Source organism: Furipterus horrens, unplaced genomic scaffold, assembly GCF_987537825.1.
Source record: "Furipterus horrens unplaced genomic scaffold, mFurHor1.1.pri manual_scaffold_4, whole genome shotgun sequence".
NCBI lineage: Eukaryota > Metazoa > Chordata > Mammalia > Chiroptera > Furipteridae > Furipterus > Furipterus horrens.
The window spans coordinates 178,763,232-178,787,616 of NW_028327174.1; the positions used below are offsets into that span (position 1 = coordinate 178,763,232).

The 24,385-nt window shown below is 41.9% G+C and overlaps 1 protein-coding gene across 1 annotated transcript; it reads right to left on the reverse strand.

The window, feature by feature from the left end:
- Positions 1–6,761: 6,761 nt before the first annotated feature.
- Positions 6,762–19,529, reverse strand: ALDOB (aldolase, fructose-bisphosphate B). The gene is made up of 9 exons (XM_090274507.1): positions 19,448–19,529; positions 15,723–15,844; positions 14,748–14,959; positions 13,680–13,734; positions 12,410–12,570; positions 11,447–11,530; positions 10,392–10,566; positions 9,792–9,991; positions 6,762–7,183 (listed from the first exon to the last, which is right to left on the reverse strand). The coding sequence occupies exons 2-9, from the start codon at positions 15,832–15,834 to the stop codon at positions 7,088–7,090; spliced, it is 1,095 nt and encodes a 364-aa protein (XP_090130633.1). The 5' UTR covers positions 15,835–15,844; positions 19,448–19,529; the 3' UTR covers positions 6,762–7,087.
- Between the last annotated feature and the right edge of the window lie 4,856 nt (positions 19,530–24,385).

A 24,385-nucleotide genomic window follows, 5' to 3' on the forward strand; every position in this document is an offset into this window, starting at 1 on the left:
GGGTTCTCTTAAGAGCAGCTTGCAGATTTGGGAAGAGCCAGTTTTTAGGGGGTTAATTAGTGTCTGGAGAGTGTATGTTATCATCAGTTCCCAAATTATCAAATTCATAGCTGTTCTACACTCTAATGGTAAAAATAAGGACAATATAGTATCTGTGTAAAAAAAAAAAAAAAAAACTAAATTTATTAAAGACCTTAGTTCATTTTGAAATTATGCCCCTGTTTCCTTTTGTAATTAAAAATATTATTTTATGAGATAATAGTAATTTTAGGTGATGGTCTGTTTAACATGTCTTTAGTAAAAAAATTAAAAAGGAGGGGGCAACCTTTTTTCAACTTCTTACCCATTTAATTTTACTGGTCTATAGAAGGGAATAAAAAATAGATTGTCTGAAACTATAGAGGGATATAGATCAAGATTAAAGAAAAATTTGAGTGTTTTTCCATTCTGAAAAAAAGCCAGTTGAGGGAGGTTGAAGCTAAAAGAAAGCAGATGGAAATTAAGTTGTTATATAAGCTAAAATTAATTCTAGCACTAATAAAAGAATTTTCTTTGGATGCTTTTCCCCTCCTATTTGGTAGAAAAAGAGGACAGATTTAGTGTGTAGAAATAGAATACCTGAGATGAACCATTTTCAAAAAGATTTATGTTTTGAGAGTCAGGTAAAGAGTGGTGGGCACTGTTAGCAGTAAGGTTAAGACCTCGATAATGACAGTTTGGGGCTGCAATGGGTAGAACAGAAGAGAGAAGCCAACAAAATCTTGGGGAGGGCTTTTGGAGGTTTTTATAGGGCCTGTTGGAAATAAAAGGACAGAATTTTTAATGGAATTACTCGGATTCCTTGTGGAAATAACACATGGAACAATTTTGAAAGAAAATTAGAGTTAATAGTAGATGAAGCAAAATATTAATTAGTAGATGTAGTCAGGATCTTAAGAGAAACAACCAATAAAACAAAAGGATGGATAGAGAGTTCTTAGCCTCGTGAGTATGGAGGCTAAGAACTCCCACAATGTGTCTGCCATCTGTAAACTGGAGAACCATGAAAGCCAGTGGTGTAACTCAATCTGAGTCCAGACGCCCAAGAACCAGGAGCACTGATGTAAAAAGTCAGGAGAAAATGCCCCTGTTTAGGCAGAGAACACATTTGCCCTTCCTCCACCTTTTTACTAGGTTCAGGCCCTCTGTGATGTAAATGATGCCCACCAGCATTTGTGAGGGCAATCTCTAGTCTGCAGATTCAAGTGCAAATTTCACCCAGACACACCCGGAAATAATGCTTTACCAGCATTCCTTACCCCAGTCAAGTTGAAACAAAATTATCACACTGCATGATATTAAAACGAGTAGGTAAAAGGAGTCCGATGGCAAAATTTTTTTAAATGGACATCACTGTAAATGTTCCATTTCTTTAATTTTGATGAATGAGGTATTTCACTTTATCTTCCTGAAGGAGGATGTCATTAGCAAATATAAGGCTATACACAGCACACCCAGTTGAGCATGATACATGCACTATAAATTTCACCTTTTTCTTTAGTCCAGATACTAATCACTTTTTAAAAGTTACTGTTCCTAACCTTTCACCTCTACCTCCTTCAAAAGTGGTGGCCTTGGGTGGTTGATGGGGGTAGATGGATTGGTTTTTTGGTTTTTTTTTTTTCGTTAAAGTCATCTCTATTACCACATGATGCATGGACAAATAGAAGGACAGAAATATATATTTCTGACCAAATGGTACAAATTTAATTAACATTTAAAAAATACCTTCCAGGTGCTATATTGATGCTCTAAGTATTAGTTGCATCAAGCAGTCCTTTATCCTCTAGGAGACTGAAGGGAGTGAATGGTAGTCAAATGTATGTCATGGAGTAAAGACTGGGCGGAAATCACCTAACTTTCCAAAACAGTTTTAACACATTTTGCACCAATACAACAGTGCATATCTCTGCCTGTGCTATTTCCTGTCCAAGAGACATGTTCTTAAGAACACTTCTTGTGCCCAGACAATGGCTAAGGTAAAGTGCCACATCCCAGGACAGTCATTGCATTCCTGGAAAGAAGAAATGCCCTCTGATTTGTTTGGCCTGTGAACTCCCCTAGGGTAAAACCAGGGGAGGCCAAGGAGAAACCGAAAGTGACCGCAGAAAGATGCCTTGACCTTGGATATCTTAAGAGGACAGGGTGGATTTCTCTGATGGCTGAGCACTCAGGCTACAGCCCAACCCCAGTTCTGACTGCTAGAATCGGTGCCATGTTTAGAAGACGCTTTGTGTTTAATTGAGCCACTGTGCTCCGAGAGCTGAGTCTGTGCTTGTATGTAAGCCTCTTTTTGAGAACTAGATGCGGGATTATTTTGAATTTTCATTTGTCCCAGTATTTACCTCTGAAGTTGGAATAATACAGAGACTTTATTAGGATGGTAATTAGCTATGCTACATAAGGAGACTGCTATTGTTTTCCTCTAACTATGTGTTCACTCACCGACTTCCACCGAGGGTCTAGGCCCTATGTTGGGCTGCTATTATATAGCCTTAGCCAGCTTCCGGTTTCCTCCCAATCTTCTACATGCTAAAAAATAATTTTCAGCAATACTCTTTTATCATATTCCCTGTGCAAAACAATTATTCCCATGTCCCTATTTCTAATTACATCAAGGCAGAACTTCCCACAGTATCTTTGCGAAGTCTCTCCTTTCACTCCACTGTGTCACTCCATCTCCTTGGTCTTGCTATTCTGGTCAAATTTCCCACAATGTCTTCAACAGACATAATCTATACTCTAGTCAGGACAGTTAATTTTCCTTCATTCTCAAGTGCCTTGATCCTTCTTCAAGAGCCAACTGACAGGCAAAATAGAATATTTATTCACAACTTACGTATCTGATACTGTAAAAGATTGCCAACCTCACAACAGCCCTGTTTTACAGATGAGGAAAAGGGCTCAGAAAAACAAAGTATGTTTCCCAAAATCATAACCAGCAATAAAATGCCTGCAACTTCACTCAGCTTTGTAAAGAATTCCTTTCCCTTTGCTCACAGCACCTGGCCCATGCCACCGCCATTTAGCACATTATTGGGGACTATTTTGTTCCCTAAATGTGTCCCTATTTTCCTCATCTCAATGGTAAGCATACAAAGGCCATGTAGTATCTTTACGGTGCTGAGCGTACAGTAGGTGCTGAATGGCTACTTGCTGACTGATTTTATATGCTACATATATATTGATGTCCAGTACTGTCAGGCTATTTTAGAAGGCTTTGGACAGATTGTGTTACAACTAGAAAAACATGTTTATTCGAGTAAAGGGAAGAGACCTGTGACTGTCTGTGCTGAGCTTTGCCATTATTCCTATCTCTTAATTCATCCTTTCTAGGAAATGGGCTTAGGTAGAGAATTGGCAGCATTACACAAGCCCTCAGGCTCTATTGAGCATGGGTAATTCATCCTATGCCCTGTAAGTATAGCAGATATTGTTCTAAGGAAAAGTCCACAATTCTTTATCTGAAAGCCTTAAGGGAAGGGCCTATGTGTTTTGGAAATGAGAATTTTTCAGATTTTTGAGAGTAAATATAGTATTTATGCTATATAGTGTTAACTTCCCCTGTGGGTCTGAGTCAGCACCTACAATCAAACACATTAAAACTGCATCCCATCAAATGGAACAGATGACAGTCTCAAGTCAGGTTTTGCCACCAATATTTTGCTGCAAGATTTTGGTTTCAGAGCTTGTTGGGTATCAGAATTGTGAATAAGGGATTGTGAACCTGTTATTGAGATGTATTGACTCATTTAATTTCTCAATAACTTGTGATAGTGTACTTTGGAGATGAAACACTGAACCACAGAAAGGTTATTTAACGTGTCCAAGGTTACATGGGTAGTAAGTGACAAAGCCAGCATTGCTTTTCACCATGGAGAGTACCGCCTCCCAAGAGGACTTTGCAAATCACACTGGCCTCACCTACCGGTTACGGGACCTTGCACAACTTCCTTAGCACCCTGGGCCCCAGTTTCCTCTACTCTTGCTATGAGTGAAACATCGATGTCCAGTAGACTCTTTCACCAGGAAAGCTAAATCGGATGGACTTGAGGTCCCATTTGTGCTTTGCCTAAAGCCTACTCCAAGGTTTCTGCAAGTTTCTAGAGTTATAGTCTCATTATCACAGTCAGCTTCAGCTGCTAAATTCACATTATGAATCATTATGAATTATCTCATTAGCTTATTTTTATAAAGCATGATGTAGATGTGTATGTGAAACTTGGCTCTTCCTATCAAGAAGTCATATATCTTTAGATTGTTTAATATCTCTCCCCTTTCTTAAAAGTCCTTAGTCACCTCCACACAATTCCATGTTGCCCTCATTTCTCCCTACTTTCTCTCTTCTCCCTCCTTTCTCATTTCTTCCTTTCTCCTCCCTCTTCCTTACCCTTTCCCTCCGCTCCCTCAGTTTCCTGCTTCAGAACAAAAACAAATTCTTCTTTCTATTCCTTCCAGCATGTAGTAATTTTTTGTGGCTTTAGCTTTTGATACTTATGCCTTAAGGTATTATCTTCTCCCAGTGAATTATCAAAGTATTTTCTCACACACTGTCAGTTCCTTTTCTAAGAGTTCCTTTCCTTTTTACATCTTATGATGTCCAACCTGGATGTCTTCATCTCTGTTTCTGTACTCAGCTAAACTGACAGACTCTCCTCCCACTTCTTAACCCCCATTCCTGTTTCTTGCTTAGCTACCTAAACTTACTTGTCTGGTATACAAATGCCATGGCTGCCCTAAAGATGAAAGTTTTCTTAATTACTTTCATTGCCTAGTACCAGGTTTTATTTTTAGTGGGTGTTCAAATAAGTGCTAGAATAAATCTGACAAAGTACCAAAAGTTAGGAGCCATTAATATATACAGTGAGAGACCACACAGTTAATAGAAATTGAAGTCTGTAGCTTCATAACTCTTGTCTTCATATTACCCTAAGTGGAGGAAATTACTTGGCTTGAGATTTCAAAAGCAACTGTAGTATTTTAGTAGGGAAAATATATCAGGTGATAGCCAGGAAAAATGCTTTATATAAATCCTCAGTCTCAGTGAAATGTAATTAGGCCTTGACCCAAAGATATAAATAACCCAGCCTTGATTATAAATTCATGTTCAACCCATAAATAAAAATCTAAAAAGTTTTTTTACAACAGAGGGTCAGTAAGCTGTAGACGAACATAAGAGCTTTGTTACCACAGATGTTGCTAGCTTTTAGGGCAGTTTAACACATGGTAGGAGCTTAAGTAGTTGCTGATGGAATGAATGGATGCAATAAGAAATGCTGAAGTCCAGCTCTGGTGGCAGAGATATTGAACACTGCCTGTTGCCCTGCCCCTACCTATGTGTTCGTTATAGGAGAAAGAGGAGACCTGACTGCTAAACTCTCAACTCTATCCTCCCTAAATGTGTGACTGTCATCCAGTAACTTAACTGCCCTAGCTTTGGTTTTATCATCTGTAAAATGAAAGCCCTGGGCTAAAAGACCTTTAAGGTAGATTTGAATTGCTTGTATGGATATGGTTGTCTTTACAAAGCAATACAGAACATGTACATGGAAATATTCAAATGTTCTAGAGGCAAATAAGTAATTTCTTATATATAATGTATAAATATATAACATGTATATTACATACATAAATAATAACTTCTTCCTTGCACCTCAGTCTCAGGTCTTTCTCATCAAAAGAAGACCCTTCGGACTAATTCTGTTTTATTCCTCTAAATAATATGGTTATGCCTCTATTTCTGAATTCATCAACTCTAAGCAATATCATTTATCTTTATACTCTTCAAGGCAAAGAATTTGGTTTACTGCCTTCCCTAGATTTTAATTATAGGTATGACTATTTTAATGATTTATATTGACTTCCTCTTTACTTTAATAGATTTAAAACACTATTTCTTAACCCATCGATTTTAAGTCATGTTCCTGACTCCCCACTAAGTGAATTAGTCTCCCTTTGCTTTCCTCCACTTCTTCTTCCCCTTGAATTTCCCACCTTCTATCAGTTAAATCATCACTTTTTTCACCAAAATCATTACTTTTGTGTCATTCAAACTTATAATGTTTAAATTCTCTTTTGTAACTATGGTTGTCTTTAATGCTTTTTCAATAGGTTAGTTCTGAAAATGGAGAGCCAGTAAAGTATAATTATGTAAATGTTATTTACTGCAAAGTAGGCGGTGTGCTCAGATGTGCAGAGGAAGATGCAGTCCTATGACCTTAGACCCGGGCCACTGGAAGAGGAGTACAGTACTCGAATCAGCAGAGTCTCACTGATGCTCCCATTACACTCCACATGTCTCTCAAAATCCCTTCACATTTTAGCTTGCTTCAGATTATAAATGATTTTCATTTTGGGGTAGCCTCAAACTTGAAATCTAGATCGGCCATTCTCAAACTTGGCTGCATATTGGAATCATCAAGAAAGCTTTAAGAAACCATGATATTTAAAGGATCTGGCATAAAGAATTTCTGATTTAATTGAGCTTATGGAGCATAGCCCAGGCATCTGGGTTTTTAAAAATTTCCAGGTTACTCCATAGAGTAGCTAAAGTTGAGGACCCTGACCACAATGTCAGTCACATCTAGTAGAGTCAATGGTAATGGAAAAAAAAGTAAAACCCAATACCAGCTGAAGGTTTATAGCATATTTTCTTTCCTTTTTTGGTTTCTTTCATAACCTACCATTCCTAAGATTGTTCAATAAGACACATTTCTCTTCCCTCAGCTTCTGAGATGATTTATTCAGTAGTTGTTATTTGGACGGAGAGCTGATTTTGTTTTAAAGTCTGTTTTTAGGTGCATACTTTGGGGCAGCTGGAAGTGTGGCAAGAAAACTGTTGGTGAAATTTCATCAGATCTTTGATGTTCAGACTTGTCTCAATACACGATTTTTTTCCTTTGTGTCTAAGAATTTAACACGCATGGTGTTTCCAGTAGTTCAATCTCATTTTGTCTAATTTCCAGGGTCAGTCAAAAGGTGGTTGTTCCCTGTCAGCCCACCTCCCAAGACACCTAGAGGAGCTGGAGCCAGTGCCGGGCCTCAGGTTCTAGTAGGTGTAGTTGGCTGTGAAGAGTGACTGGGTGGACGCAGCACTGGAAGAGCCCATGGGAGCATACTTGCCTTGGGCTGCCTTGCAGTTAGCCTAAAAAACAACAGTGACAGAGGAGACCGAGTTAGTGCAAACACAGCCATGTGCGTGACCCTCTCTGCTTCTCATGTGAAACCAGCACACCTTCATTTGAGTATTTCTCTCAAATACATTCATTTTTTCCAGAATATTGCAGCTGATACCATTCCCCTCCTTCTGTAATGTTGCCTCCTTTATCCCAGTTTTCTTAATATTTCTTTGGCAAGACAGAGTTGTGTCTATTACTGGGAAAGTTTCCTTTCAGTACCAACAGTATTGCAAGGACAGTATTAGAAATCAAAGTTGAGAAACTTCTCATTAGTATAAGGATAAAGGAATGGGGATTTCAGTCTAAAGAGTGGGAAAGCTTGGCATAGCTGTTGAAGTCGTCTGCTAAGGAATTGACCAGATGCTTTGACCAAGCATCAGACATGATGCAGCTGAAAGTACACTCTAGCAAAAACAAATAAAGGTAAAATTATTTTTAAATATCCCATTTTTTTACTTATATTTGACCACAAGAACATGTAATTTTATGTAGTTGTTTATCACAATATTATTTGATTCCCTGTGTAAATTCCAATTAAAGTAGAGTTCAGGATTATGAAACCTGTAACAGTATTTGAATGCCACTCTTCAAGTCACTGTTACTATGGTTTTGCTCTCCCCAGGACTTATTTCTTCATCTACAGTGATTTGCAAAGTGCGTCTCATGAACCTAAGCACTTGTGAGAAGTGGAAATTCTCTAGCTTGACCCAGACCATCTGAATGAGAAACTCGGTGGCTGGGGCCCAGCCATCTGTGTTCTAATAAGCCCGCCGGGTGACTCAGATGCACACTCAAGTTTGAGAATCACACCTTAGATGATAAACTCAGCTTTCCTTCTTTTGTGTGGGTGGCTCCTCTGGCCCTTACTTTCACAGTCCCTCCATCACATTATCTACATCTCCTCACCTCATCGACATAGCCAGACCCAGGTCTCCACCATCACAAGGTAAAGCATACTAAAATCTCACGCCTCTCTTATGCCCCTAAGATTATTTTTTGGGCTTTCTTTTCCTTTAGTGTTTTATTGTCAAACTTCTGGTGAACACAATTTCTTGCCTAGTCTCCTCTGTGCTCAGCATGCTAAATAAGTCGATCGCTTAAATTCGGCTCTCTTCCACCTTCTTATTAAACTTTTCTCTTCTGCTTTACCCATTTAGACCTGAATCTTCCGGAATGCTTAAGAGAGCTGTCAGGAAAATTCAGGATCTAAGTTAATATACCACAAACTCATTCTCATTTCAGCTGTACGTTGCCTGATGCTTGGCCTTCACCTCTGGTCAATTTCCCAGCAGGCGACTCCAACAACTAATCCAAGCCTCTCCCCATGTGAAGACTGAAATCTCTATTCCCTTCTCACTCAACAGATGCTCTTGGCTGTAGTTGGTGATCAACTGCTACATCTCTTTACCTCAACAGACCTGATTTCAACTTACTCTCTTTCTTCTTTGCTGTCTCCTCCTTTCTGAGACCAACTCTGCCACCTGCATTAATATTTAGTTTCATGTAATCCTGTTTCCTCCAAGTCCTTGTCCTCTCATTGAGATTCACTCTCCTAATCTTTACTCTCTCCTCTGGCTTTTGTTTTTCTATTGGGTAGAAATGATATCATCTTGTGGGTTTGATTCACATTTCCCTGGTAGTTAGTGATGCTGAGAATCTTCTCGTGTTTATTGCCATTGGTACTTCATCAACAGAGAAATGTCTGTTCAGGTCCCTCGCCCATTTTTAACTGGGTTGTTTTCATTTTTGTTCCTGAGATGGAAAGGTTCTTTATGTATTCTGGATAATAAAACCTTATCATCCACAGGGTTTACAAATATGTTCACTCATTCTGGGAAGTGTCTTTCACGCTCTTGATAGTGTGCTTTACAGGTAAATATGCCAAGCTCTCTCCTACTTGACTAAACCCGGAGCCTCCTGAAGGCAGTGTCTGTGCCTGCTTCTCTCACCCCAGCCCAGTGCACAATAGATATTCAAAAAGGGATGGTTGCTAGATGAATAAAAAATTTTTTTTGTCCTCATTTCTCTGGGTAAACTTTCTAGGTCTTTTCCTGACAAACTTCTTGAATGTGTGCACATGTTCTCTTCCCTCTGTATTGAAACCGGTTTGTTGAACGTCACAGATGTGCACCTAAATGCCCATTTCCCCTTTTCTGAGCCTTTACTCTGAATCTCTCTATGGTGTGTTGTTACTGACCCCTTGAAATTAGTTTCTCTTTGTTCCCAGAATCCTTGGTTCATCCTATCATATTATTGCTGCTTGTTTGGGTGGCTTCTCTTCTTTACCTTCCCCAAGTGAAACGTGTCCCCAGTTCAATTTATCTTCCCTCTGAAATGTCTGTGTGGACACTGTCCTTCAATATCTGTCATCAATTACATGCCCAGTGTGGATAACTCAAAACTCTCTCTAGCCCTAACCTTCCTACTGAGCTCTAATGCCACATTTCCAAATACCCAGTAGACGCTATCTGCAGATACTTTCATGGCCTGAGGAAAGCAAAGCTTTTCCACATGGAGAGAGCCAGGCCCCAAGTGTCCACTTGATCAAGTAGATGAGAGGTAGTCGCATCTTACCACAGCCCGCTTCACAAAGGCCTCCTGTGTCACCTTCTTGTTTGCAGCCTGGCCTCTCCAGGCAGCCAGTGCACTGGCCTGCAGGGCCCGTCCATAAGAGAAGCTTAGTTTCCAGGGCTTTGGTAGCGGGCAGAGGTTGATAGCATTGAGGTTGAGGGTAGCATCTTCTTCACTCATGCCACCAGAGAGAAAGCAGATGCCTACAATGAGAAAAGCCATTCCACTCTACTGGTCCCAGCTTGTGGACCCTGATTGAGAAAGCAAGCAATGAGCCTAAAAGAAACGCAATGTCTCTCTCTTTTTTTTTTTTTGCTTCTGCTTGATTTATGTGGGACTGGGTTGGAGATATTAGTTTGCCTTTGTTGAGGCTAGTTGGGCTGAGGATATAAAGGCTTCGATAACAAGGGGGGCAGTGAAATGTTGAGGAAATCAATGGGTTGTGTGCATTTGGACAGACTCGGGGTACGTGGTATCATGGAGTGCGAGATAGCAGGGGTCTTCTTCATGGATAGAAGACCCCTGGACCAACAGAAATGTTTGTGTAACTCTTTCAAAGGCTCAACACTAAGACCACGAGTTAGAGGAGAAGGAAAGCCTTACCAGGAACAGCTGCAGGAACGGTACGGTGGAGAGCTGTGACAGTGGCCATAGCCACTTGCTCTGGAGTATACTTCTTGGTGCAGGCATGTCCAGCAGTCACCATGTTGGGCTTCAGCAGGGTGCCCTCCAGGTAAACATGATGGTCATTCAGGGCCTTGTAGACAGTAGCCAGGACCTGAAGGACAAACAGTCCAAACAGGTGAAACCCAGAGTGAACCTTAGAATCACCTGACCTTGGCACTTCTACACTGCAGGGATGCAGGATGAAGGACTTCTCATTTGTGGCTTGGCCAAAGCTTCCCAACCAGCCCCTAGGCCTCATCGAGGCAATGTATGGCAAAACACAGCCACTGAGCACAGCCAAGCTGGCCTGTCCCCACCAGGCTACTCTAACTGCTCACTGCATGGACCACTGGCATTGCTCTGCTTCCCTTTGCTCCTTCCTTCCCCTTAGTCCCTTGGGTCAGTGGAGACTGCTTTGATTTGGTTAGCTGGGGACATCTAAATTGGCGTTCATTCTCCTTCCCTGTAGGTGCTAAATGGTCCTAAACATGTACATTTTAGACACAGAAGTGCTTTCAGACCTCTTTTTAGTTCACCGAACTTTGCCAGTGAAGAAATTGAGGTCAGGTTACATTAGGACTCTCTTACTCTCTTACAGATATACTGTGGCTAATTTAGAAAGTCATACGTAAACTCATTACTTTCTAATTACATGTTTTTGTGTAGCCTTATCTTATTTTAAAATCTTTTAGTTTGCACATAATGGAACTGAAGTCCACAAAGGTAATATTACTTATCCACAGTCCCACAACTGAGAAAATGGACTCTCAGACCGTAGTCTTGGTGCTCTAAATCCTGTGCTTTTCAGTACGGAGCACACCATGTGCCGAGAAGGGGAAGGCTTGATAACCCCTCCTTACCTTCTCCATGCTACACAATGATGCCAGCTGAAGAATATTTCACACATAACAGCTGATATATGTTAAATAACAGCTGCTACTTAAAAACAAGCGTTTTCAACTGGAATGGGAGCCTTTATAGTCAAGCCTTACCTTCTCAGTGACATACTGGCAGTGTTCCATGTCATGATCTCCATCAGGAATTACCTCTGGTTCCACAATGGGTACCAGCCCATTCTAAACAGGTAAAAGAAGAGAAGAGAAAGAGTCAAACTCTGCTCACTGGAATCCTTTCCTTAAGACATAATTCAACAGTTGCAATTGGTATAAAATGAAGCCCTTATGGAGAAATACCATATAAGTGACGTAAAGGCAATGCAAAGAAATGTAATGGGATGTCTAGTGAGCAGGGCTTAACTGAAAAAGAACAGCAAGGTTAAAAAAAAAAAACAAAAAACTGGGAATGGGCTGAAATAAGTACAAACTCTTCATTTCTATGTCTTATTCTAAAAACTATTTTAGCTTCCTCAGAAACTATTTGTCACTTTTTTAGAGCAGTCAAGCTTAAATCACTAAGATGCTTTTTGTGTGGGCTAAGTAAGGTATTCAAGAAGTGGTTACAATTCTGATTGGGAATCTCCAGGTGCTCACAACTCAGGTTACCTTAACACAGCACCCACACAGCAAATCATACTGAACTGGATCCCGGAGGCATGCCAGCATATGTTGGAAACTTGATCATCAAGTCGCAATTCTCCATAAAATTGCATGGATCGGGTCAGAGCTATCACCCTCGAATTGGGGATCTCAGAGGATCCTCTCTGGAACACGGTGGAACACAGACAACTAAGTGCCCGGCCACTTTGAAGACTCAGCTTATAGCTGTTTGGCAGAAGGGCAGCTGTTGATGGCACTTGTCTTTTGGGCTCCAAGCTGGCTTGTGCAACTACATTCTTCCCTACTACTCCTGGCTACAGCAAAAGTAGTGAAAAATGCCACCAGGATACACTGGTGAGAGGAGAAGAGGGCTTTGGTGTGGGTATAGTAAAATCAGAAGGATAAGCTGTGAAGATAGCTCTGCCTACTGTTTGGTAGCCCAAGGGGAAGGCTGAGCACCTGCTGGCAGATGCTGGCATAGCGAGCCAGGGCATTGGCATTTTCCTGGATAGCAAGGGTGGATGGACACTCCTTGTCGATCCTCAGCACAGCACGCCACTTCCCAAAGTCAACACCGTCTTTCTTATACTGAGCACAGCGCTGAGAAAGGCCATCAAGTCCTGCAAGTCACAAAAAGAGAAAATGGCTTTTTGCACCGCTGTCGCTGATCCATGGGGCCACAGACAAAACGATAGAGTTCTCCCTGGGCTTAGCTTTCAGTCAGCAGAGCTTGAGAACCAAAAACAGCCAGGCAAATAAGCATGGGCCCCTATACTGAGCCAAAAAACCTGAATTTAGCCCTTTGAGTGCCATGCATAATTCGAAATTTGGATCAACATGAGAAAAAGTTATATCAATATGTAACCTGAGGTACAAAAAATGAGAACAAAACATAAAATACAAATTATTCCATTGTTATTTACATTTATAGACACTTAAAAAATGAGTCGCTGGGAGGGACGCTGGCACTTTTGGAAAAATTTGTCAGCGTCGCTCACAGAGATGTTGGCACTCAAAGGGTTAATAAATACAGTTTTGCGGCACGGAATGGATATACCGTAAGAATAGAGGGAACTAATATTTGTTTAGTACTTGCTATGTTCCAGGCTTTATTTCAGGCATTTTGCACACCTTTTCTCATTTAATTACCATAACAACCCTAATAGTTAATATTATAGTCATTTTACAGATGTGGAGATGGAGGCTCTGAGAGGTTGAGTGAGGTTACCAAGTTTGCGTAACAAGAGAGTGACAGAGCTGGGATTTAGATTCTGTTTAGCTAACCCAGTGTTGGAGTTTATACTTATCTCCCTGGGCAGTGAAGTACCTAGCAAAATTATCTAAATTGTAAGTGATGGAACCAGGATTCAAACCCAGGTGTGTCTGATCCCAAAGCCTGGGGCCTGTCTTTTCTACTTGCTGCTGGATTTTTCTCTAAGAAGAATATTCCCAGGTACAGAGTATCTTCTTTGTGCAAGGCACTGTGGTAAGGACTTTATATATATTGTCTAATTTAATTCCCAAAACTATCCTCCAAAGCAGATATTGTTATCCCTAAAATGGACTCAGACATTTAAGTGACTAGCCTGAGATCACACAGATATTAACTAGAGGGGCTGGGATTAAAAATCAGGTGTATGTGGCTCTAAAATCCGGGTGATAGTCCTATTTTATTTTCCCCTACTTATTTCTAGCATATATGGGGCACATCAGTGGGCAAGATCCTTACCTTGAATGGTGGTTTCTTTGTTTGTTCCTGCAAGGGGAGCAGTTCCTTGGTCTAACTGTGAATTAAATAATTAACAAGTAATTAGCAGGTGTCAGATGTCCCAGTAAAATACAGCAGAGCTCCTGGGGCACCCATCTTTCACAAACCAAGGAGCAGAATTAGGAAGGTGAGTTAGTCATTCAGAGGGACAGGACTCAGTTCATAGCAGAAAGGAAGTTACCTGGAAGAAACAATGTAAGAGGGTCAAGGTTAACCCTAAGAGGATGGAAAGCACAGGCCTAAAGCTTGGGAGGTAAGAAGTAATCTGATAGTACCCAGGATGCAGAGGTGCCCTATAAGAGCAGTTGCCCTTAAATTATTCATTCATTTATTCAAGAGGCATTATTGAGCACCTGCACACACCAGGCACTGTGTTGTTGAAGGAGATAAGGAGAAAAAGAATGCAACTCTCCTCTCAGCAGAGCAAAGGTTAAATTCCTGAGCCAGAGAGGTAGACAGTCTGGCCTGGAACTGGCTCCAATTTCGCCTTGCTGTGGGCAAACTATGTTATCCCTTGTAATTCCATTTTCTCACCTCATCCCTAAAATAAGGATAATAAGTGAGTCTACCTCCAGAGGTTCTGAGGAGGATTAAATGAGTCTCTGGAGTTGTAAGCACTCAATGAATACTAATGTTCAATCTTGAGAAGTTCATGCAGTTTGGGAAGACTTAGTTAAAATAGAACAGTAAGTGCTTTAATAATAACAGCTATCATGTGCTGAATAATAACTATGCAACAGGAACTGTTTTTAAAACTCATTTCACCCTTATAAGAACCTTATGAGGTAGGTATTATTATTCCCATTTTAGAAATAAAAAAATTGAGACACAGAGATTTAGGACCTTGTAGAAAAATGGTTGAAAGAAGTGGGCATGGGAACAAAAGCCTAGAAGAGGATCTCCTCTCAGGAGAAGGTGTGATGGAAAGCAGTCAGATGATGTGGAATGTTCAGAGCGTTGGCCTTGCCCAGCTCCTGTGCTGGGTGCTTGACTGGGTGCAACAGAGGTGAGGGGGGTGGAAGTATTCACCTTGATCCCCACCACGATCCCCTTTTCCTTAAGGATGTTTCTGAACAGCTTTCCCTGGCTGTCCTTCTGGTAGAGCGTCTCATGGAATAGGATCACACCCCCGATGCTCTGGCTGATGGAGTTGTCCACAGTGAAGAGGATTTCTCGGAACTGCCGTCGGTTCTCTTCCGTGTTCTCCACATTGATCCTCTGCAGGCGGTTTCCCATGGTGCCTACGGTGGGTGGGCGAAGGCAGTGTGAGAAGCAAGCCCGGCTTTCCTGCAGCCCCATCTCAGTGACCCTCAGCAGGAAGGACAGCAAGACTCTTTTCTATTTGGGTCTTCCTAACTCCTGCCTCTTTTTTTTTTGTCTTCCCAGGAATGACCTTGGTTGCTGTCATGATGCCATTCCTGATTATGGCCGGACATGTCTGAGGCTGGGTGGAAGCCACTATTGCGTCCCGGTGGGTAACTAAGGCCCTACATCCTCTCCCCAGCCCTCTTCTGGTTCAACCCTCAATCTGACTATTGACTTGTCTGGCTTCTGTGGCTTTATGGTGGCATGCAGTCCTGCCACAGCTCTCCTGTGTACCATTTTGGGCTTACTCAGACACAAGCCCTTCCCTGCGCCAGAGGTGGACACTTCCCTGCCCTCTCTGCTCTTCATTGGCTGACTTGAAACTGACTTCTCATTAGCAGCAGAGGGCTGTGTATCTGACCTCATTCTGGTTACCGAGTTCCTGGTCTTGCTATAGCTTGGATTCAAATGACCTCTGGCTAGGGGTCTTAAAATGGTAGGCTTGAGCCTCTGTCCTGGGTTTCCAGCAATCTGCCAGCTGGAATGATAGGACCCAAAAGGTCTATGCTTACTAAGCCTTCTGCTCCCACTCCTGTGGGCATAGCCTTTAGTCCTCCGAGGGGAGAGGAATGTGATTATCAAGTTGCCTTTGCTACGTGCACAAGCAAAAATATGCTTGTATGATATTTCTTCACTCACCTACGGACTCATCGGCAGCCAGGATCCCCTTCCCATTGGCAACAATGCGCTGGGCAATTTCTGAGAGCTCCTTCTTCTGTTCTGGAGTGAGGGCTGGAAATTGGTAGGCCATGGTGGCAGCTCTGGAAAGGAGTACATGAGAGTCCTGAACAGAACTGTGGGTGGATCAGAGGGATGCATGCCCAAAGTAGCTGGGGTGTGCAGACAAGCCGTGCAGGCCCCTCTGCCATTCCTGGCCCATTTCCACATGTGTATAAACAAATGAGGTCTGGGGGGTATTTCCCCGTTAGCCTGAGTAGTAACCACTAGCCATAATGAAGGTGGTATGCTAAACGTTTGCGGTGGTCCTAAATAGAATCTCTTCCAGGGGACCAATCTTGTTGGCGCCACTCTTTCTGCAGCAGGGGTTCTTGTCTTAACTGAAAAGAAGGAAACCACAGTGCTGTTGCTGTCATTGGGGTACCAGGACAGGATAGTGAGCAACAGTCTCTAGAGAAGATGATATTCCGGGGTTCCTCACATCCCAGCCACCTGATGTTGCCCCTGTTTATATACTAGTTCTAATATTTTTATTAGCTTTGGACCTGGCCTCTAAATCTTCACGCAGATAAAAGCCAACCTGAAGTTCGGGGCATTCAGGCCAAAGTCCAAATTCTTCTCTCTCAGTTTAGGTATTTTCACAGAGGAGTTGACATCCACCAAATAGTAAAAATGTTTTCTTAATGAAACAAAAGGAAAAAATAGCCCCAAAATAAGAGAAAATTATCATTTACTGCCAAGCACTCTGCTAATTGTTTTGCACACACTATGGAATTTATTCCTCAAAATAACCCCAGAAGACAGCTGGAATTTCCCCCTTCCATAAGATAGATAGGTAAAGACTATAAGAAAGTTTAATTATTTGTCCAAGGACACATAGCTAATAAGGCACAAAGTTGGGATAAGGGGCAATATGCCCCTCTTTTAAGGAAAGAGTGAGCTTGGTGAAAGGAATAAACCTTCAATGACTCTAATGGGCCTGAGGACACCCCCAGAATACTTGGTGATGACACCCCCAGAGTACCCCAAATCCTTGGGCTGTGGATAATTATTCCCACACCACTGTCATTACCAATTCATATGCATCTGACCCATTCACACAGAGGTCTGCTATTCGAAAATCAAATAGACCTGGGCCCGAGGACCAGCTCTGCCCCCGCCTGGCTGGGACCATGGGCAAGTCAGCAATTTCTGGGTCTTAGTTCATTATAGATAAAGTGGCAGTAATATCTGCTCTGGTTGACTCATTGCCAAATGGATCAAATGTGGCCTGTGAGCACTCTTCTCACTGTGTTTTCTCAGAATAAATTTGTCAACTTGCTAAACATGAAGGGGCGTCACAAAATGCGTTATGAAAACGTAAGGTATTAGTGTTATTTCTCTTTAAATTTTTTTCAAACAATAATTACCTAAGGGACTCCCATGTTTCTATTTCCTCCCAAGTTATTTTCCTCAGGCTGAGTGTGCTGACTCAACCAGAAAAACAAATGGAGAAAAGGTCGAACCAAACCAAATCTGTTTATGGGCAGTTAAACTTCTACAGAAGGATTAAAGGTCTGTACCACATCAGCACAAATGTGACCTCTCTGTTAATCATAAGACAGGGTCAGAGGCCAGTGTTCAGCACTGGGAGACAGGAGGCCAGTGGGAGGGTAATGACACAGAATGATTTCTATGCCCCAAAGCCTCTGCTCACTGAGGTCTCAAGTCAACGTTTTGTAAAAGTGTGATTAGAAGTTGTTCACATGAGGTTATTAAGTGAAAAAAATCAAGTTGTAGAGAAGTATGCAATATACTTCTATTTTAATAAAAAAAGTGGCACACACACATACTGTTTGTACATCTATATAAGCAGAGAATAACCACCCTGGGGTTGCCTCTGGGGAATGAGAGGGGGTGGAGTGACTCTCACATTTCACTTTATAAATTTTATTTTATTTTATTTTTGATAGAGGGAAAGGGAGGGAAAAAAAGAGGGAGAGAAATATCACTGTGAGAGAGAAACATCTCTTATCTGCCCCAACTGGGGAACGAACCTGCAACACAAGCATATGCTCTGACCAGGAACTGAACCAGGTGACCTTCCGCTTTGTGAGACAATGCCCAACCCACCGAGCCACACCATTTGATTTCTTAATAAACAGGTTTATGTATTACTTAATTTATTACACATAATATATTATTAGGTAATATGTGGACAGATTTGGGAGTGTGCACATATATGAATAGATGGTGACCACAGAAAACCTGAGCTACAAGTGACCTCAGAGTCATCCGTATCAACCCTGCCAACTTTAGAAATGAGGGAACAGAAGCCCAGGAAGAATATATTTGCTGCCCCTTCTCAGTTGTGATGTTCTAGGATTATTAGTCATATCTTATTGGTTTATGACTTGGAATCCTATTTTCAATCCTTCTTCAGCAAAATAACAGATGGAACCTTACAGTGTGTTCCTTTCTGCCTTCCTAGAAGAGGTTTTATGAAAAGGTAATAATTTGTAAAATATGAATATTCAACTTCTGGAGAAATGTAAGGCATTAGAGAGTCCATTTGCTTCTGCATGTGCAAGGCAGATGGATTTTCAGGAAGACAGACACAAGAGACTTACTCATTGAAAGCCTACGACCGCCAGGCACCGTGAGCGGCACTTTTATGTATGAATGTTGGACGAGGCTCACAGCCTCATTACCCCTCCCAGTGCCACAGTGACAAGTGCAATGAGATGCTCGCAGCCAGCCTGATGCCTGGTGCCTGGTGCCTCTGCTCACACGTGCAGCAGCCCAAAGAGAGTGTTGCTCTTTCCTCTCAACGGGCAAGGAAGTCAAAGGAACTCCTCACAACAGCACTCCACGCCCTGGCCCAGCACCTGGGGTGCAGCCTGGGCCTGGGTCTCCCCCAGGTACTCCCCTGGCTACAGCGATGATGGCAGCAGAGCTTGAGCCCCTGCTGGGTCCAGGCTGGCTAATGGAGCCCTAGGGAACTATTTAAAGTCAAGCCTATTTTAAAAGGCAGCGTGTCTTCACAGGAGTGAAATAAACGCAGCAAAATACATCAGCTGCTTTTGCCTCCAAACGTCTTAAGCTGCAGTGTCTTTGAGGTGTTTGGTGCCAGGAGGAAATGTTATATAGAAAGTATCAAACAAGTGGAAGGTTTGAGAATTTATAGTCAAATGACACTGGGCTCTGTGACATTTGCAAGCCTGTTCCATTTCCTCATCAGAGCAGTGGGTGAAGGCCAAAGACAACATAAGTCAGTGTCCGTTCCTGTGACAAAGAAACTTCAGTGCTAGCTGGTGTGGCAAGAGAATGAAGAAAGTGACAGAAGGTGATAGGTAGGTAAATAAATCATCACAATAAGCAGTGGTTATGGAAAGAGTAGAAATGAGGAGGAATCTCAAAAACTGGGTAGAACCTAACTAAATGGGAGTTGTCGAGTTGATTTTGCTAGGCCGAGATTCAAAAGAGTCTACAGGTAGGTAACAGTGGTAACTAGCAGCAATCTTGAGCAGTTTGCTGCCAGGACAGGTAATGAGGAAAAAGAAGTGCTTCAGCAGATTATCACGTTTTCAGCTACTGTTAGGCAGTTTTTCCTGAAAACAAATGCAAATAAACTTTCCCCTCTAGAGGCAATCATTAACCCCTTACTTCCTGGTGCAGTCCAGGTAGACAGAAGTTCTTTTACTTACACTTTGGGAGAGGAGCGTCCTCTTAGAGATCAGAACCTGTGTCTGGGGCAGCAGCAGCTAAATAGGACGAATCTTTGGGAGCAGTCAGCTTTTATAGACTTCTCATCAAAGTTTTTTTTTTTTTTTTTTTTTTTTTTTACTTTTGCCCTCCCCTTCCCACATTGGCCTGGTGAGGAGGTGTTTATCCAATACCTCTGATTGGCTCATCAACAGCCAATCCTTCTAACAAACTCACTGAAGGCATAGAATGTTAAAGCTGCAAGGGCTGTCTGGACACCAAGCTGTTCTAACTCCGGGCTCCTCATTTTACAGGTTAGGAAATGGAGGCACAAAGGATTAGGGGATTTCACCCGAGTCATGCCGCTAACGAATGACTGAGCTCTAGAGTCAACAAAGGGAAACTGGGAAGAATGTTAGCTTAGCTCCAGCACTTAAAAAATACATGACCTTGGCCAAGGTTGTCTTTATTGCTCTGAGCCTTACTTTCCTCCTCTGTAAAGTGGAATCCCAACTTCACAAGAGCATTAAATAAGTTTGTAAAGTGCCTGCATACAATAGGCACTCAAAGATCCTCCCGCCAACCCCTGCTCAGTGCCCCCCCAAACAAGCTGGGCTCCCTGGTGTTTTTAATGCCAGAACACACTGCCTTTCCTTTATTCTCATTTGTTCTCAGTCTTCACATTTTTGTCTGAAAGGTGGTAAAAACTAGAATAAAATTCAAAGTGATTGACCTAAGCCATCATCTCTGCTAGATAGGACACTGTCTCAGTATAGGTTCATTCCACGGGTTTTCTCCTCTGCATTAAAGCGAAATCTAAATCAAGAGAAAGTAAGTAAAAATATTGCGTACTTCCTGAGTCAAATAATGAGTGAGGCAAATAAACGTCATGGAGAAATCTAAAAATAATGAAATGACCATGATCACAGGAAAGTATAAATTCTCAGGAACATATTCCTTGGGGATAACTCGTAAAATGGGGGGAGGGGATGTCAAAGTTCTTAATGGTATAGAGTGTGACACTAGAAATTACGTGTGAACAAGTGAAATGTCAATGAAATGACGGAAAAAGTAGCAGAGAACTAGGTGGTTTGAATAGAGGTTAGGCTCAGAAAGCTTCTAAAAGTGGATAGTGTTAGACATTGAATGTGATTATGAAGGGCAATAGAAAGGTTTGAAACACAGAATTGAGGCTCGTTTGTCTGGGGCAGTCTTGGCCAAGGCCTGGCCTAAGGTTGGTGGAGGGCTAGACCAGGTAAAGCTCCCTTCAGTGCTCTTGACTCCGCCTGCCACCCAACGGCACACTTTCTCGTTTTCCCCTCTCCACCTGGTGCTCAGTCAAGCACCTGCTGCTTGGTTCATCAGACCAAGATAACCTGAGTTTTGATCAGATTTTCTTTTTGTCAGAGAAGAATGGAGTAAGTAGAGGAGTGTGGTGATGAAAGAATGGAGTCACAGTTGTTGGGAGTCAGGACTTGGGTCATCAGAGCTGTGACTGAAACATTCCACCCAGTGAAACCTGCATGGTAAAAGTAATTTCACTTCTGCTACTAATACTAATTATTCTTATTCTCGTCGTCGTCGGCAGCCGTCCGTCTCGAGAGACGATGGTGTAGCTTCTTAAGAGTCCATCTGCACCGCCGAGAATGGCTGTGCAGTCCAACTCGGGAGTGACATGGTAGTATCTGTCTCCTCCCGTGTTGAATCGACATCTTGCGATGACGCTGAAGCTACAGAGCCTGGGCAGGGTAATATGGAGGGTCTGCTGTTGCCCATGCAGCAGACCCCCCCTCTCTTCGCAGCTGAAGGGTCCAAGGGAAAGACGGAGTCGATACAGCTTGGGTTCAGTTGCGCCGCAGGAGTTGCCAGTGTTGACTACAACGTCAAACCGCCTTAGGGACTCCGGCTCCGGATTTTCTGTCGGGGTTTACTCCCTTAGCCTTTCCCCTGAAGAGGTATGCCGCAAGGCAGCGGAGGTTTTTTGGAGTCAGAGTTTTCCTTCTCTGATGTATCCTGACTGGAAGATCGAACCAGCGACACTTAGCTCGCAGGCCGACGCTCAATCCACTGAGCTAAACCAGCCAGGGCTAAATTATTCTTATTATGACAATGACAACAATAACAATAATAATAGCTAATTTTTTGAGGCTCTATGATACATCTAATTCTTTTTATAGATCTCTCCAATCTGAGCTCCTCTCTAAGATGACCCATTTTCTGGATAAGGAAGCTGGTTCAGAGAAGGCAAGTAACTTGTCCGGAGTCACAGGACAGGTGCATATCTGTGTCACTCTAAGTCAGTGGTATAAAGCAGAGCTGTTTACATTTTGATCACCAAAGACTGCACAGATTAGCAATTTCCCTCTCCTTCTTTCAGCACTTTATAACCTGGGACATTAAACATTCATTAATCAGGGAAGAATGACTTGCGTTGGCAGACCTAAGCAGCCCTGGTCCCGCTGGACATCGTTCCACGGGAACAGCAGACTGGAAGGCACGTCAGAAGGGCATGAGCGCGCCCGCCCTGAGTGGTGCTGCCTGCTGCTGTTCCTGTGCTATCAGCACTTGCTCACTTCCAGGGTTTGATGTGTAAGAGAAACTCAAAGTTCAAGAGAGCAGGACTAAGGCTTACTGGACAGAGAAACAGCAATCCTGAGCAACACAGACTGCTTGAAGGGTTTTTTTAAAAGTCTCTTAAATCCATAAAATATTCAAAATTGAAATATCATGATAAATATAAAGATCTTGGGCCTTGGAGGCTGTGAAATAGTGGGGAACCGTTTAATCTCTTTTGTCCTCAGTTTCATCATCTGTAAATAGGCTAGTTAGTGGGCACCATCAGAAACTGGTTATGAAGCATGAATGAAATAACACATGACTAGGGCTTTAGCGCACAGTAAGTTTTTATTATATAGCTGTATCTGAATGCTTAGTTCTGATTTAGAGACCTTCAAATGCAGATTCTTCTACTAGGTAATAATAATAAGGTATTATTCATGATTATTACTCTCAATAACTCCAATAATTAATTGTCTTGTTTATTCTCCACTCCCTGTCCTACTCTAGATACTTCTGATTTGAATCTGATATCTACCTAAGTCAACCAATAGGCCAAAAGTTAAATATATCTATGCACAGTATGAGGTCTAAGTTCACAAACACACTTGTACATGCAAGTAAATCTCATATATGATAGAGTTACACTTACTGTAAAATTAGCATTTTTATGCCGAAAAAGCTTTCATAAAAAGGGGCCATACCTACACAATGCAAGGAAAAGGCATGGTCAAGGCAATGAAGCATTTAAAAATTTCTTCTCCAGTCTGTTGTAATTTGAAAATCCATATTGTGATTTGCTTTGGTGGTCAGGATGGACCCTGAGACCAGCAATCATTGTTGTGGTCATGGGGATAGGGCTAGTGTTGTTTCAGCACAGTTCACAACATTTTTATTGAGCCTCTGTGTGTAAGGCAATTTGTGAGCTACAGAGACATTTTGTAGAGGATACACTTTTGTAGAGAATACAAGATGAGTAAGACTGATTTGTCAACAAGAGGCTTATAATGTAAGAAGTGGGAGGAGAAGGTTGAGGGCAGGGTCAAATCAAATCAAATAAGAGGAAGTATTTATGAATGTCAAGAGACCGTGGTGCTGCTGCTGGTGGTTATCACCATGTTCATGGAAGACCCTATGAAAGGACATGAAAGAAATGTCTGGATATTCTGGACTTTTACATGGCAAATTCATGCTTATACCAATTGATTCCACCCATCAGACTGTAAGACCTATGCGGGGTGGGGACAGGGATGGTTCATCACTACCTCCCCAGCACCTGGCACCATGGCTACAGGACAGTAGGCACCCAATCAATGTTTGTTGAATAAATGAATCAATAAATATGTGAATGCATTTGTATCAATGTCAGAAAAATCTGGAGTAACGGTCTTATAATTCTTATCCCTGAGAACTTGAGGTATAATGTGACCATTACCTTCTTCTAAAACTACACAATGTTTTGAAAGCGCACCTATTATTGTTCATTTGAAATTTCACAAGAATCAGGCTGCAGCTTCCCCGAATGGTGCACATGAATCACCATACCTGTTTGCCTTTTTAAAAATGTGCTAAAATACACATAAAACTTACATCTTAACCATTTTAAGCATCCAGTTGGTAGTGTTCATTACATTCACATTGTTGTTCAACCAATCTCCAGAATTCCTTTTATCTTGCAAAACTGAAACTCTGTGCCCATTAAACAATCCATCATTCCCACCTCCACCGCCATCACCACCACTCTTGGATACCTCCATCTGTCCCTGTGAATTTCACTATTCTAGGGGTCTCATATAAGTAGAATTATACAGTATTAGTTGTTTTGTGACCGACTTATTTCACTTAGCATAATGTCTTCAAGGTTCATCCATGTTGTAGCGTGTGCCAGAATTTCCTCCCTTTTCAAGCCTGTATAATGTCACATAGACCAATGGACACTTGGGTGGCTTCCACCTTTTGGCTATTGTGAATTACACTGCTTTAAATGTGAGTGTACACATATTTCTTTGAGACCAGGCTTTCAATTCTTTTATGGCCCTTTGGTTGATGTAACAGTTACATTGAGATAGAATTCACATACCATACAACTCAACTATTTTTGAAGTGTACAACCCAATGGTGTTTGGTATGAGTATTTAATGATAGTTTGTGAGAGAGATGTGGTAGGTTTTTGAAAATGCCAGAATCTGAGCATGTAAATAGTTTTTAAAGCACCAGAATGAGTCTGGGGGCAGCAGCCTCTGGGGTGCCTTTTATTTCCTCATGGTGACTTTCTTTTTGTAGACACTTCTCAGCACCAATAAATGCGAACTCTGTGTATTCTAGAAAGACTAGAGCAAATGTGTATATTCAGGTCTCCAGGGTAAGTAAGTTTAAGAGTGTTC

What these genes read in the sequence shown, in the direction of transcription:
- ALDOB (XM_090274507.1), bottom strand. Translation starts at nt 15,834, where the DNA reads ATGGCCTACCAATTTCCAGCCCTCACTCCAGAACAGAAGAAGGAGCTC. An exon ending in GGATCGTGGTGGGGATCAAG is followed by an intron (nt 13,735 to 14,747) that starts GTGAATACTTCC and finishes TTTAATTCACAG; the next exon opens with TTAGACCAAGGAACTGCTCC. An exon ending in CAAAGAAACCACCATTCAAG is followed by an intron (nt 12,571 to 13,679) that starts GTAAGGATCTTG and finishes TGTGACTTGCAG; the next exon opens with GACTTGATGGCCTTTCTCAG.